Source organism: Calypte anna, chromosome 7 (assembly GCF_003957555.1).
Source record: "Calypte anna isolate BGI_N300 chromosome 7, bCalAnn1_v1.p, whole genome shotgun sequence".
Taxonomy (NCBI): domain Eukaryota; kingdom Metazoa; phylum Chordata; class Aves; order Apodiformes; family Trochilidae; genus Calypte; species Calypte anna.
In genome coordinates, this window is record NC_044253.1 from 26,670,339 (window position 1) to 26,682,918 (window position 12,580).

A 12,580-nucleotide genomic window follows, 5' to 3' on the forward strand; every position below is an offset into this window, starting at 1 on the left:
GGGGCGAAAGCACAGGAAAAAAACCCAGGAAATGAGGTCTGGGTGGAAACATCACCACAGGAGCTAGATGGCAAAATCCTCGTGGTCCTGTGGGCTGAAGGCAGCTGCCCGCAGCATGTCCAAAGAGTTGACAAGGATCAGGGTGCCAGTCAGATGTTTCCAGCGCTTGGTGATGGGGTTCTTCATCTTGTCCAGCCCAGTGTGCAGCTCCTGGATCACATCACGGTAGCTGTCACCCATCTGGCTGCTCCAGGTGAGCAGGAAATCATAAGCTGGCTTCCACATGGCCTGGGGTGACAGGGTAGAGTGAAGGGGACATCAGAGCTGAGCTGGATGGTCAGAGAGCAAGTGATGCCATCCCCAGAGCACTCCCATCCCAGAAAAACTACATTCCCAGAGAAAAACAACCCCCTGTATTTCCCCACCACACTCAAATCCCTATTATCTCCCGAAAGGTGCTCCAGAAGAACATCCTCTGGGAGTATCCACAACTTTAGGAGGAGGACCCCTGGGGACTGAGCCCCATCTGCTCTCACCTCACTGTCCACTGCCCCTGTCTTGTCTCGGTGTGGGGCCTCGTAGGCATCCATCTGCTGTCTGGAGACCTTGGTGAGCTTCTCAGCCAGCTCCCTCCAGCGCTGGGCCACCTCCACAGCTGTGGTCAGCAGCACAAAGTCCTGGATGAGCCGAACGACCAGCCCCTGGCAGTCCATCTTCAGCAGGGCCTGAAGGATGGGGGGGGAAAACCAAACAAGACAGTCAGGGCAGGGGACTCAAAAAAAACCATGCAGGCAAGTCCATCAGAAAGCCCTCATAACTTTTTTTTTTCTCAAATCCTTTCCAGTGACAGCTGGTGAAATGAGGCCACCAGGCTCGACAGAAGAGTAATCCCATTATTTGAACACAGCACCCTACCCTTGAGGCTTGTGGCCCTGGCTGGCCAGTGTAGCTTTACTTTCCAGGCAAGCCCTCAAGATGCTCAGGTGCCACCACAAGCAGTTTAAAGCATCCCAAGGGCTGAGAAGAACAGATGCCTTTAATCAAGGCTTGGAAAGCTGCCAGGCAGGGAGGGACCATGGGGTGCTGGTCAGCATTGGCTGAGTATCAGCCAGCATGTGCCCAGGTGGTCAAGAAAGCCAGCAGCATCCTGGCTTGTATCAGCACTGGTGTGGCCAGCAGGACCAGGGCAGGGATTGCCCCCTTGTGCTTAGCACTGGTGAAGCTGCATCTTGAATGCTGGGGTCAGTTTTGAGCCCCTCACAAGAAGAACACTGAGGGGCTGGAATGTGTCTAGAGAAGGGCAACAGAACTGGGGAAGGGTCTGGAGCACAAGTCCTGTGAGGAAAAGCTGAGGGAACTGGGGGTGTTCAGCCTGGAGAGAAGGAGGCTGAGGGGAGACCTTCTCACTCTGTACAACTCCCTGAAAGGAGGTTGGAGGGATGGGGGAGTCAGTCTCTTCTCCCTAGTAACAAGTGAGCAGGCCAGGAGGAAATGACCTCAGGTTGTGACAGGGGAGGTTTAGAGGAACAATACAAGGAACAATTTCTTCCCTCAAAAGTTTTTCAGGCCCTGGCACAGGCTGCCCAGGGCAGTGGTGAAGTCACCATCTCTGGAGGGATTGAAAAGCCACGTGGATGTGGTGCTGATGCCTGCAGTATAGTGGTGGCCTTGGTAGTGCTAGGTTAGTGGTTGGATTTGATGATCTGAAAGGTCTTTTCCAACCAAAATGATTCTTTGATTCTGTGAAGGTAACTAATCCAGCCCAGCCCATGCAGTCTGCTGCTCCAAGGCCAGAGGAACACCATCCTTCAGCAGGGATGGGTGGGTATGGGCCAACCAGAACATTTTGGCAATGAGACCTGTACATCAGCCTCAGTAGGAGATGCAGGCAAAGGGCCAGCTGGCAGCATCACAGGACCACTGCTTTGCTTGGGGATGTTCTAGCTGAGGACATCACAGCTCTTCTGCCTTCCTCTGCCAGATCAGTAACCACCTATTTCTGCATCATGTATTGATGTAAAAGCTGAGATATTTCACAAATGGTTTTGAAGAGCTGGGAAGAGGAACTGCAGCACTCCCTGTTTTCTAGGGAGCAGTAACTTACCCAGAAAAAAACAGAGCAGTGTTGTTTCCTGTCCTCAGGTACTAAATGACATCAACATCTGCTCATAGTTGAAAGCAAGCTGCAGGGGGGAAAAACACACAAGGCAGCCCAGGAAAGGAGGGGTCTAAGTGGCAATTTTCAGAGGACAGAATCACTCACCAAAGTTCAGCAGCAACCATAATCCCTGGACAAATCCCACCTCTAACTTCAAGTGGCTACAGGAAGGTGGTTTGAAACAGGCACCTCCTTCTTAAAACATGGAAATCAAGGAAATGGATGCCAGGCTATGCCTTGAATGATGGGATGCTAAGTAGCCTCTTGTTCTCCAGATCCAGAGTCATGGTACCAGCAGACTCAGGATGGTGGCTCCAAGAGGGGTGAACAAGACAAGGTCCCTGTTGTAACAGGGGATCTCACTTCAACAAAGGTCAACCACAGCTGGGGGATGAAGAGGACAGCCCCAAGGGATGCTGCAGACAAGTGAGCACCCAGGGAACCACAGTGGCACATTGAGGACATCACCTACACTTTCACAACAACATGGGACTTCTATTAGAGAAACATAGATGATGTGGGCCAAGTGCAGCCAGAACCTGCCCACTTTCTGATGCTGTGGGTCCTGACATCCTCTCCTGGAACACAGGTTTGGACAGAAAACCAGAAGAAGGGTTAAATCTTTCCACAGGGGCAGTTGGGGGAAACATCTGAAACTCTTCCAGCAATTTGCAAAGCAAATGCATGTTGATTTCTCCAGTATCTGTTTAAAGCTTAAAGCTGGGCTGGAATCTAATTCCAGATGCAGATCCAGTGTTTGTTAGCTCCTCAAGTGCTTACACAGGTTTCTTGCACCAGGAGAGAAGTAAAAACCCTTCTTGTTGAGCAAACAAGGAAAATACATTTTAAAAAGCATTATTTTGTTGGTTTTCCTTGGTCTTTTGGATTGTTTTTAGTTGATTGGGTTGTGGGTTTTTTTAAATAACAAAAAAGGAATTAAGCAGCATTTAGATCTCATACTAGTGCCACAAACACCTCCTCTCCAGCAAAGCCACCTGACCCCCCCATCCCAGCTCCTCTCCTCTGCAAGCAAAGACTTCCAGTGGTCCTAAGGAAGGGCAGATTCAGCATCCTCAAGCCTATTCTTCCAGGTGGCTCCATCACCTGTCTGCAACCCCCAAAACAACCTGTTATGTAGCAAAGCAGGCTAAAGGAGCCACTCTCATCACTTGCCAGAGGCCAAACAGGTCCAGGCAGCAGAAGAGGCCACTGGGAGCAAGCTGTGCCACAGGGGTTAAGGGGAAGAGAGCTACAGGAGGCAGATTCTCCTGTTCTTCTACTGCTCCAAGTAAATGGCATCAAATAACATAGCTGGGAGGGCATGTAATGGAGAGCTGCATAAGCACACAAAGCAACAGCTTTGGAAGAGCTGAATTGCTCTCTCTGGGACAGTATATTAGCTCTGAATCCTACTGATGGCCACAGAAATAGCTCCTCCCTGCACTCTGCCTCTGGAGATCTGAGCTGGGGAGGCTCAACACAGAGCCTACGGGAATGGGAAGAGGTGATGGGTGATAAGGGCAGCACTAAAGCCAGCCAGGGACAGGGTGCAGGGAGGACACAGCCACTGAGCTCAGAGTCAAAGGGGGAGAATCAGTGGTAACAGTGTCAACACCTTTTTCTTGGCCTAGGCACAACTTGTTCCCTGTGTCACAGAAACCCATGAAATCCACAAGGGTTTTCCTGGCATCCCTGACTGTCCAGTTGGAATTAGCTGGGCTCACAACAGACTTAATCCCTCCAGCAGGTGCTTTTGGGATTACACTTCAATTTCCTTCCACCCTTCCTCTGCCTGGACAAGCATTCCTGGGTGCATCCATCCAGTGTGTCTCCATCTCTGTGCATCCAGCTCTGCTCCCTGCTGAGATGTGACCTGGGCTGTGCCCTGCCAGCACCCTCTGAAGCATTTATTAACCTGCAAAGCATTAATTAACCTCAGAGCAACTCTGAGCTGGCTCCACCAGTGAGCAAAGGAGATGGTTTGATATTCAAATCCCAGTTCAAAGCAGCACAGAAGTGTCTCCACTTGAAAGACATCCAGGGGAGGCTGAATTTGCATTCCAGCTTGGAAAAGCAGAATCCCATTTCCTATCCTCTAATAATGGAAAACTGCATTTGTGAGCAAGCAAACAAAGCCAGAAGGAAGAGGAGACCCTGAAACCACCTACAGATATGTTGCCATCCCTGCCCGTGCCCATCAGCATAACCTTCATGGTCCACAACCAATTCTGTGAGCCTCCAACCCTGCCTGCTCTCCCATGCACAGAAATGGAGCCCTGACCCCTCTGCACTGCAGGAGTTGTCTCAGATGGAGTGCTTGTGGTTCTTCCCCATCTGGCACTGGAACAGGTTGTCCACAGCAGTGGTAGTCACCATCCCTGGAGGGATTTAAAAGTCATGTAGATGTGGCGCTGAGGGACATGGTTAAGTGGTGGTTTTGGCTGTGCTGGGTTAACACTGAAGACTTAATAATCTGAAAGGTCTTTTTCAACCAAAATAATGAATCTATAATCTAAAGAAGTAAAAACCTTTTTCTTTTGCCTGAGGAGCAGAAAGCATTGCCAAGTTCACATGTGCCCACCAAGCATGGTACACGATCCACCAAGAATCTGCAACAGGAAAGGATCACTGAGGGGTGAGAAGATGCTCATGCACCAGCCCCACTGTCCTCTCCAGGACAGAGATCAGGTTTTCTGCCTGAACGAGCTGGCTCTACAAGGGCTCCCCTCCCCAAAATAACATTTGCTTTAAACATCTCTTTCACTCACTTCTTTTGGCTGTCAGCACCCCTCAAAGTCACCAGCCACACTTGCAGTCTTGATTTTTTCCCCCTAAAATAGTTAAAACACAGGCTCTGTGGGGCAACATCCCTGACATGGCTCAGCTGTGTGTCAGGGTACATCAGGCATCACTTCAGAAATGACCCTAAGGGCCATCAGCCACACTCCCAGATAGCCTGGGGAAGTTACCATCAATAAAAGGGCAGGCATCTTTTTTCTTTTTGCAGGGGAGCATTCTGCAGATGCTGCAGTGGGGACAGAAGTCTGGAAAGATTCTCTGCCAGCCCCAGAAAGTAAAAGTGGTTTTGTCTTGTAGAGCCCACTGACAGGTGTCAGGGGCATTTCTGCAGCTTTCTATTAGTTGACGGGGGTGCAGGGCAAGACTTACAAGTACTGTGCATGAAAAGAGCTCACTGGAAGCCCATTGGGCTGCAAGCAATTTGGCTATGCCAGGCCATACAGGTCCTCCAGAAAACATCCCCACCAACTTCAGCATGGTGCAATGTCCAGGAATGATCTGTGTTGTTGGGATCAAGAGTTGAGCTCTCTCCCTGGACCTGAATTCAGCCCAGGGACAACCATCAGGCAGCAGACTGCTTTGGGATGGAGGAGCACGAGGAGCCAAACATGAGCAACCTTGAGCTGCCATACTCCAGATGAGGTAGAATGAGGTCCAAGCAATGAAGGCCCCAATCTACAGGACATTTGAGTATTGCTTGAGCTCACCAGCAGCATTTTGGGGTCTGCACCCACCACAGACCACCAGTATCTTTTGGTAAAAGAAAGGAAACATGCAGATAGCTGCACTCTTAATAAATGACAGAAAATAATGGGGGAGAAAAAGACCAACAGCATCTTCTGCATGATCTCTAGAAGTGGTTTGGAAAAGAAAAAACTCATCATTTCCATTATGCCAGGTGGCATTCCCCAAAGACCTAGGTGTTTCCTAACAGCAGCACCTGATGGAAAGGATGATAAACACAAAGCTCTACCAAAACACTGCACTGAAAATCCAGCCAGAGAAAGGCTGTGTCTTAGCACAGGTCAAATTCCAGCTCCCAAGGACCAGGTCACTACGTGGCTTGGTACCTGTGGCCCATCTGACACGAGGTCTTCGTGGATCCTTTTTTATCAAGAGCATCTGTCTGCTGCCAACTTTGGAAAGACAGAGAGGAGAGAGGGGAGAGGGAGGTTTCTCTTTCTGGTAACTAACTTCTGAGCAACATTCCCCAGTTACCTTCATACACTGTTGCTAATGCAAGATTAGAAAATAATAATTAAATGCAGATTACTGATTAACTAGGCATCACAGTTGGGCTCTTCCACGCTTGGCTGCTGGTGCACACCTCTGCCACTGCTATTTTGTGTACTCAACACTGAGTCAGATAAGGGTGCTTACTGCTTTTCCCCTTCACAGTCCCTTGGAGACAAGACAACCAATCTTAAGGTGAAATGGCCAAATCAGAGCTTAACCCAACCTCCTGCAAGCACACCAGAAAGTGAGTCCATTTGTTAGGAATAAAATCAGATTTAAACACAATAAAATAAATCACTGCTTTCTGTCATTCCCCAGAAACATCTTAAAAAAATTTTTGCTTTCAAAAGGAGGCTCGATCTAATTTCTCCATAAGGAGGATTTGCCAGCAGCAAGGGTTTTAGAAGCAGCATTGTCTTCTAGGAAAGGAGCTCATATAGGCTTAGACTCCCACAGAATAGGAAATGGAGCCAACACTCAGGATTAGCCTCCATTCAAACAAGGAAAATAAAACCTGCTCTGGAACTCCTGCCCTCCAGCCAACCCCTGGGGAGTGGGATCTTTTCGTGAAGCTTGCAGCCCTCCCCTTGAGTTTGCTGGTCCAAAGTATCCAGGAGCCTTATCTGTTCCTTTTGTCACCCTGCTGAGGCCTGGCATGGATTTTTCCATGACCTACAGACAGCCTGGGGTGCCTGGACACAAAGGGAATAGATAAAAGAAACCCTGACATGTTTGCAAAGTGGTGAGGGGAACAGCATGAAGCCCTCAAATGCATCCAGCAAGTGGAAGTCAGGTTTCATCCCATTACCCACTCAGGCTAATGATTAAAGGAGGCAACCACACTAACCCTGGCTACCACAGTTGGTATTTTCCCTCCTGGGATGGCCACAGGGGGGAAAGGACAGACAGAACAACTGTGTGTGACCATCAGAAGAGGCAGTGTTGGTGGCACAACCTGGCACCTGCATTTTACCAGGCTGAGCTGGAGCTGAAACAGTGCCTCATAAGCTATAAAGTGCTACCCAAGCACTGGGAACACACCAGAAAATATTTCCATGAGTCACAAAATGCTCTGGACTCTTCACAATGCCTTAAACATCCTACTCTGTTCTCAAATTTCCCCTTTCTTATTAAAAATTGGGAAAGGAGATACTTCATTTGGCTCCAGTCCTCTGCACTCAGGCATCCAACTCATAACTTCATTCCACATGCTGCTGCCTGTGCCAATCATCCCCAAGCCGAGCTGTCACTATCCCTTAACTCAGCTGGCATCTTAAACCACACAATTTGCTTTAACTCGGTTATTGTGCTTCAATGGAAGAAACTGTTAGGAGGTGAGAACTGCAACACTTCATTCTGCCTTTTGTTTGGCTTTTTCCAATGAAATTATCATGAAGGTGATTCCTCTTATGAGACTTCCTAATGGCAAGCTAGAAATACTTGCAGGCTACACTGCCCCAGACACCTTCTAGAACAGAAGCAAACCACATTTCAATTAGCAAACACGACCCACATTTGGACACAAAGCATCCAACATCCAAGCTCAGAGTTTCCACCCTAAGAGCAATGGGGGCAGACACAACCTGATGTTATTACAGAGGAATATGAGGTTGTTTCATGAAGGCAAAGGTGTAGCATCACCTGTCACAGCAGCTGTAAACCTCCCCTCAAGAACACTTTGCCCCACCAATGATGCAGAAGTACGTGGCACCCTCTGCACAGGCAAAGCTTTTGCCTTTTCTGACCTTTTTCCAGTTTTCCATCAGTATTGCCTTCAACGAGGCACAGTTTGACGCTGAGGTTGAGACCAGCAGCTCTCAGGTAACTCCATCAAAGGCTAAAATGTGAAGACCCAGCAGGAGAGCCCAGGCAAGTGCTATGAAAACTCCAAACCAAAATCCCCTTGAACTTGAAGGGCTTCAGACCAGCTGCCTTCCAGAACAGCCCTAATGGCTTCCCTCACACATACACATGGTATTTCTCTGTTTTACTCATCTATGTCCATGATCCCATTAAACCAGGAGCCCACCAACCAACACATCCAACAAGCAAAGCTGAACTTCCACCTGGCTGTGCTGAGCAGCCTGAAGACCTTAAAGATGGACTTCAGTTTCTACAGACTGAATTAGGAAGCCTACACCTCCTAGCTCACCATAATCACTCTGTATGGCAGGGAATTAAGACACCTCCCCCCTTCGTCAGACTTCAGACTCACCGTCATCAGCTCCTTCTGAAATGATTTCCTCTCTTTGTTCTCTGTGTTGTTGCAATCTTCCTTTAGCTTCTCCAAGACAGAAGCCACTCGCTCTGGCTCGCTGTCCAACTCTGCTCGGCAAAAAAAAGTGAGTGGCAAGTTCAGGTACCCCAGGGCATCAGCAAAGGACCTCCAGCTGCTGAGGTTCTCCATGAGCAGAGTCCTTACGGAGGCATAGATGTAGGTCAGGAACTTGCAGGGCCTCAGGATCTGCTCCAGCAACAGACTGGTGGTGAGATCTGGCCCAAAGAAGTAGCTGGGCTTCACCTTCCCGACCACCAGTACATTTTTGGTGTGCACAAGGCCTATTTTTCCCTGGTAGTAGCCAATATACCACTCCTTTGTCCACAGCTGCCCTTTTAACCTGATTTTTTCCTCACTGAGGAGGGCTACAACATCTCCTTTCTTGTACTCCAGCAAATAGTGGTTCTTGCTTTGCCTCACTACTGTCTTCAGCAGCTTGCCATACTTCAAGCTCAACACTGGCCGGTCCTGAAAAACCGGATACTTGGTGGTGGCAGCCAGAGGTGAAAGGATGATCTTTCCAACCTCGTTCTTCTTGAGGAACCGCCTCTGCCCCGTCGGTTTGATGGCACTTTTCGGAGGTGGCTGAGGTGTCTGGACACAGAATTGGGTCAAAATGGCATCCGTGTCATCCTTAACCTGTATCCTTAGCGTAAAGTCTGAGAGCTCGTTGGGATCATGGGAAGTGATGGGAAAGATGAGGCGGCTGACCTTGCCCAGCTTCATCTGGAAGCCTCGCACGATTTTGGCTTGCTCGCTGGCTTTCACCTCGTAGTTGGTCATGTTGGAGAACATGCAGAGCTTGAGGTCCTGAGGACGGGACAGAGCAAACTGATGCTTGCCCCAAAGCTGGAGGGCGACAGGAGCTGGGCTGTGGGACTGCCTCGTGACCTCGTTCACCAGAAGAGTCTTGGGTGCACATTCGTGCCCGAACACGGCCACGACGGTTTTGAAGGAAGGGTGAATGTGTTTCGGGCCGTAGACGCCAACCGTGATCTTCTTGCTGATGTAATCCCAAACGGTGTAAGGGTAGAGGATGTTCTGCCCCTGGGCTACAGCTGCGATGTACATGCAAGGCTCCAGGTTCTCCAGCTGCACCTGGATCGTGTCCCCGTACGAGTAGCTCAGCTGCATCGGCACGTAGGGCCCTTCCTTCATGTCGCTCCGCAGGCACTGCAGTCCTACCAGACTCTTGCTCATGATGTCATTCTTCACCTCTGCTGACACTTTCATTTCCAGAATGATGAAGGTTTTCACCTCCATATTGCTGAGCTTGATCTGCAGGACAGGGCTGATGGTGCTGCACTTGTCACTGTTCAGCTCCAGCGGTGGATCCAGCATGGCTTTCATGGAGATCTGCTGTGTCTCCCCAGGGCTCACGTGGCCCTCTGGCACGTGGATGCTGATGTTGGTGTCTGGAAGCTGAACAGCTCCACCAGAGCTATCCAGCTTGCAGACAATGTTGGTCTCTACAGGTTGAGTCTGTCCCCAGCCAGGATTTTGACCAAGCAAGTCCAAGTCATGGCAAGACCGAGCCAGCTTCCTATGGTTCAGCCACGCTGTCCTGAAATCTTCCCGGCTCTGGAACTGCTCTGGGGTGGGAGACTTCAAGCCATTGAAGAAACCCAATGATGCAGGAGCATCTGACTTGGCCTGAAGGATGGACAGTTCAGACAAACTGTAAGAGCGTTTACTCCTGAAGAAGGGATTGTCCCTTCTCACAGGCTCTTCCAGATCCAGCCTGTTCGTGGATGGAAACTCATCAAAAATGTTACCCAGGCTACTATTGGCAGCCAAACTGGAAACTGCTGAAGTAGGAGCCCCCGTGTCAAAGAGCAACAAATCAACAGCAACACCAGAGCTGGACTCTTGGTCCGAGTTGGGCACTGTTTGCAAATTCCCGTTCAGAAATGGGTTCATCTGGACTCCATTCAAGAACGGGTTGTTATTGTAGGTTTTTGCAGAGTTTCGTTTTGTGTCAGTCCATTCTCCAAGCAGTTCCAACTCCTTGACCCCCTCATCAGGGCTCTCCAGTAGATTGTCTATCATCCCGCTGTCTGTCAAGGAGGAGTTGCGGTAGTTCACAGGCTGGACATAGGAGGAAGGGATGTAACCCATTTCTGTGGTGTTGTGAGCATACCACCACTCACCTCCTGACGTGTCTAAGACATAAAGGTGGTCTCCCTTGGAGAACTTCAAAGTGGTGAAATTAGTTGGACAGTAATCTTTGATTGCTATAACTTCCTTCGCATTCCCAAAAGATGTGGGATTGTCAACCAGCAAGGCACTAGGAGAAGGCACTGCAAAGACAAGAAGAAAACAGCACTGTAAGCAATCCACAACCAAGATGCAACACTCCTGCAAACATTTTTTTCAGGTCAGAAAGCCAAGTTACTTTAAGCAGTGAAGTAGTATTACAACCTCCCAAACCTGCAGGTATTTCCCTCCCCACCCAATTTTTAAAGAAAATTTCTCCATCTGCTACTTCTGATACTTTCACCTTCCTCTTTCCCAAAGGGTTCAGGACCTACGGGGATGGGAACTGATGTGTCCAGGAAGAGCAGCAGGAGCCAAGACAGGAGAAGCAGCAATTTGGTATCCTCCTGATGCAGTCAAGTGCCTCAGCAACAAGGCTCCCCCTTGATATAGTGCTTCATGCAGCCAATCCTGCATGAGGCACCAGTGTCCCACAGCCTCACTAAATCCCTAAGGAACAATGTACAAGCATCCATCATAGAATCACAGAATGGTTTGGGCTGGAAAGGACCTTAAGGTCATCTAGTTCTAATCCCTCTGTCAGGGGATTGCAACCCAAGCAACAAGGGATTGGAATTAAATAATCTTTAAGATCTTTCCAACCCAAATCATTCTATGACTCTATGGTTAAGAGAAAACCCAAGGTAACATAGACCCACCTCAACTTTCAGTACATCTGGAAGTGCCCTGGCTCTGCCATAACCCCTCTAATGCACACATTAAACATGTTTCATTGCAAGAAACAACTTTGGGCATATCATACTGGCTTTTCATGTCACACCAGTCAAAATACCCCAGCATCTCAATCCTTTTCACAGCACCTACATTTCAAAGCTTCTCAACAAACCTTAACTCCATCTGTACAGGAGGGCATGTAGCTGGAATCCTCAGAAAGCAGCACAGCATCACCCTCCTGCCACGATTCTGGGAGCACCTCCAGTACCCCCTTCAACAGTCCCAATGACAGATACTCACACTGTCACCCTATTTGCTGGTTTTGCTCTTACTTTTAGGACCTATTTCCACAAAAAAAACCCTAGAAAGAAGTCAAAGATGATGTTATCTCAATGTTCAAATGTCCATTACCTTGCTTGATAGACCAAAGAAAACAAGGAAAGCTGGATGTGCAATGAAGGCTGGGAGAGACTGGGACAGCACCTGTTTCAATAGAGTTGAGGACTCTCTGGGGCAAAAAGGGGGATTTAAGAAACACAGAAAGCCTCTAAAACATTGGGGATGAAGGGTTGGCAGATGCACTTGTGCATCCATGCGGTCACTAGCAGCAGGGTCACAGTATTGCTTGGATGGGAAGTGCAAGGCAAAGGAAGACACAGACAAGTAAAGTCTTTAAATATACACCAGGGATCAAAAAGGAAGAAGAGTTTGTACACATACTAAAAACTCCTCCTTAAACCACATCCTCTTCTAGCAGAAGACAGGTGAAGTTATGAGGACATTTATTCAGCATAAAACTACTTCTAGACTCTGTATTGAAACTGCTTTGGCAGCCTGGTGGGGAAGCCATCAGGAACTCATTCGTGTGGAGGACTGGACATCTTTGGTCTCCCCATCCCTTCAGATCAGACAGGCAAGCGGCCATCCCCATGTCCCCAGGCTCTGCACACAGCTGGCAGAGTTAACAGGGATGTGCTGAAACCAGCAAACCCCATGGAGAATATCAGCAATTCCTATTTTCCCATTAAGAACAAACTAATTTGCAGCGAGTGTTTGATGTTCGGGTCTCTTGCTACACCTGCAAAAGCAATTGCTTTTCTGCATGTTTATTTTTAAAGGCCCTCCTTGCTAACTTCCACCTGGATTTATTTCCTGGAATTTGTTTCTGCCAAGGGAAC

At 48.8% G+C, this 12,580-nt stretch overlaps 1 protein-coding gene across 1 annotated transcript in view; it reads right to left on the reverse strand.

Moving 5' to 3' along the window:
• The window catches only part of SH3BP4 (SH3 domain binding protein 4), a 36,806-nt gene continuing 24,226 nt past the window's right edge, over positions 1-12,580 (reverse strand). The window contains exons 3-5 of the mRNA XM_030454601.1: positions 8,409-10,771; positions 537-725; positions 1-288 (exon numbers count right to left, since the gene is read on the reverse strand). Of these exons, the coding sequence (XP_030310461.1) occupies positions 64-288; positions 537-725; positions 8,409-10,771 (2,777 nt within the window). The 3' untranslated portion in view covers positions 1-63. The remainder of the gene's footprint in view (positions 289-536; positions 726-8,408; positions 10,772-12,580) is intronic.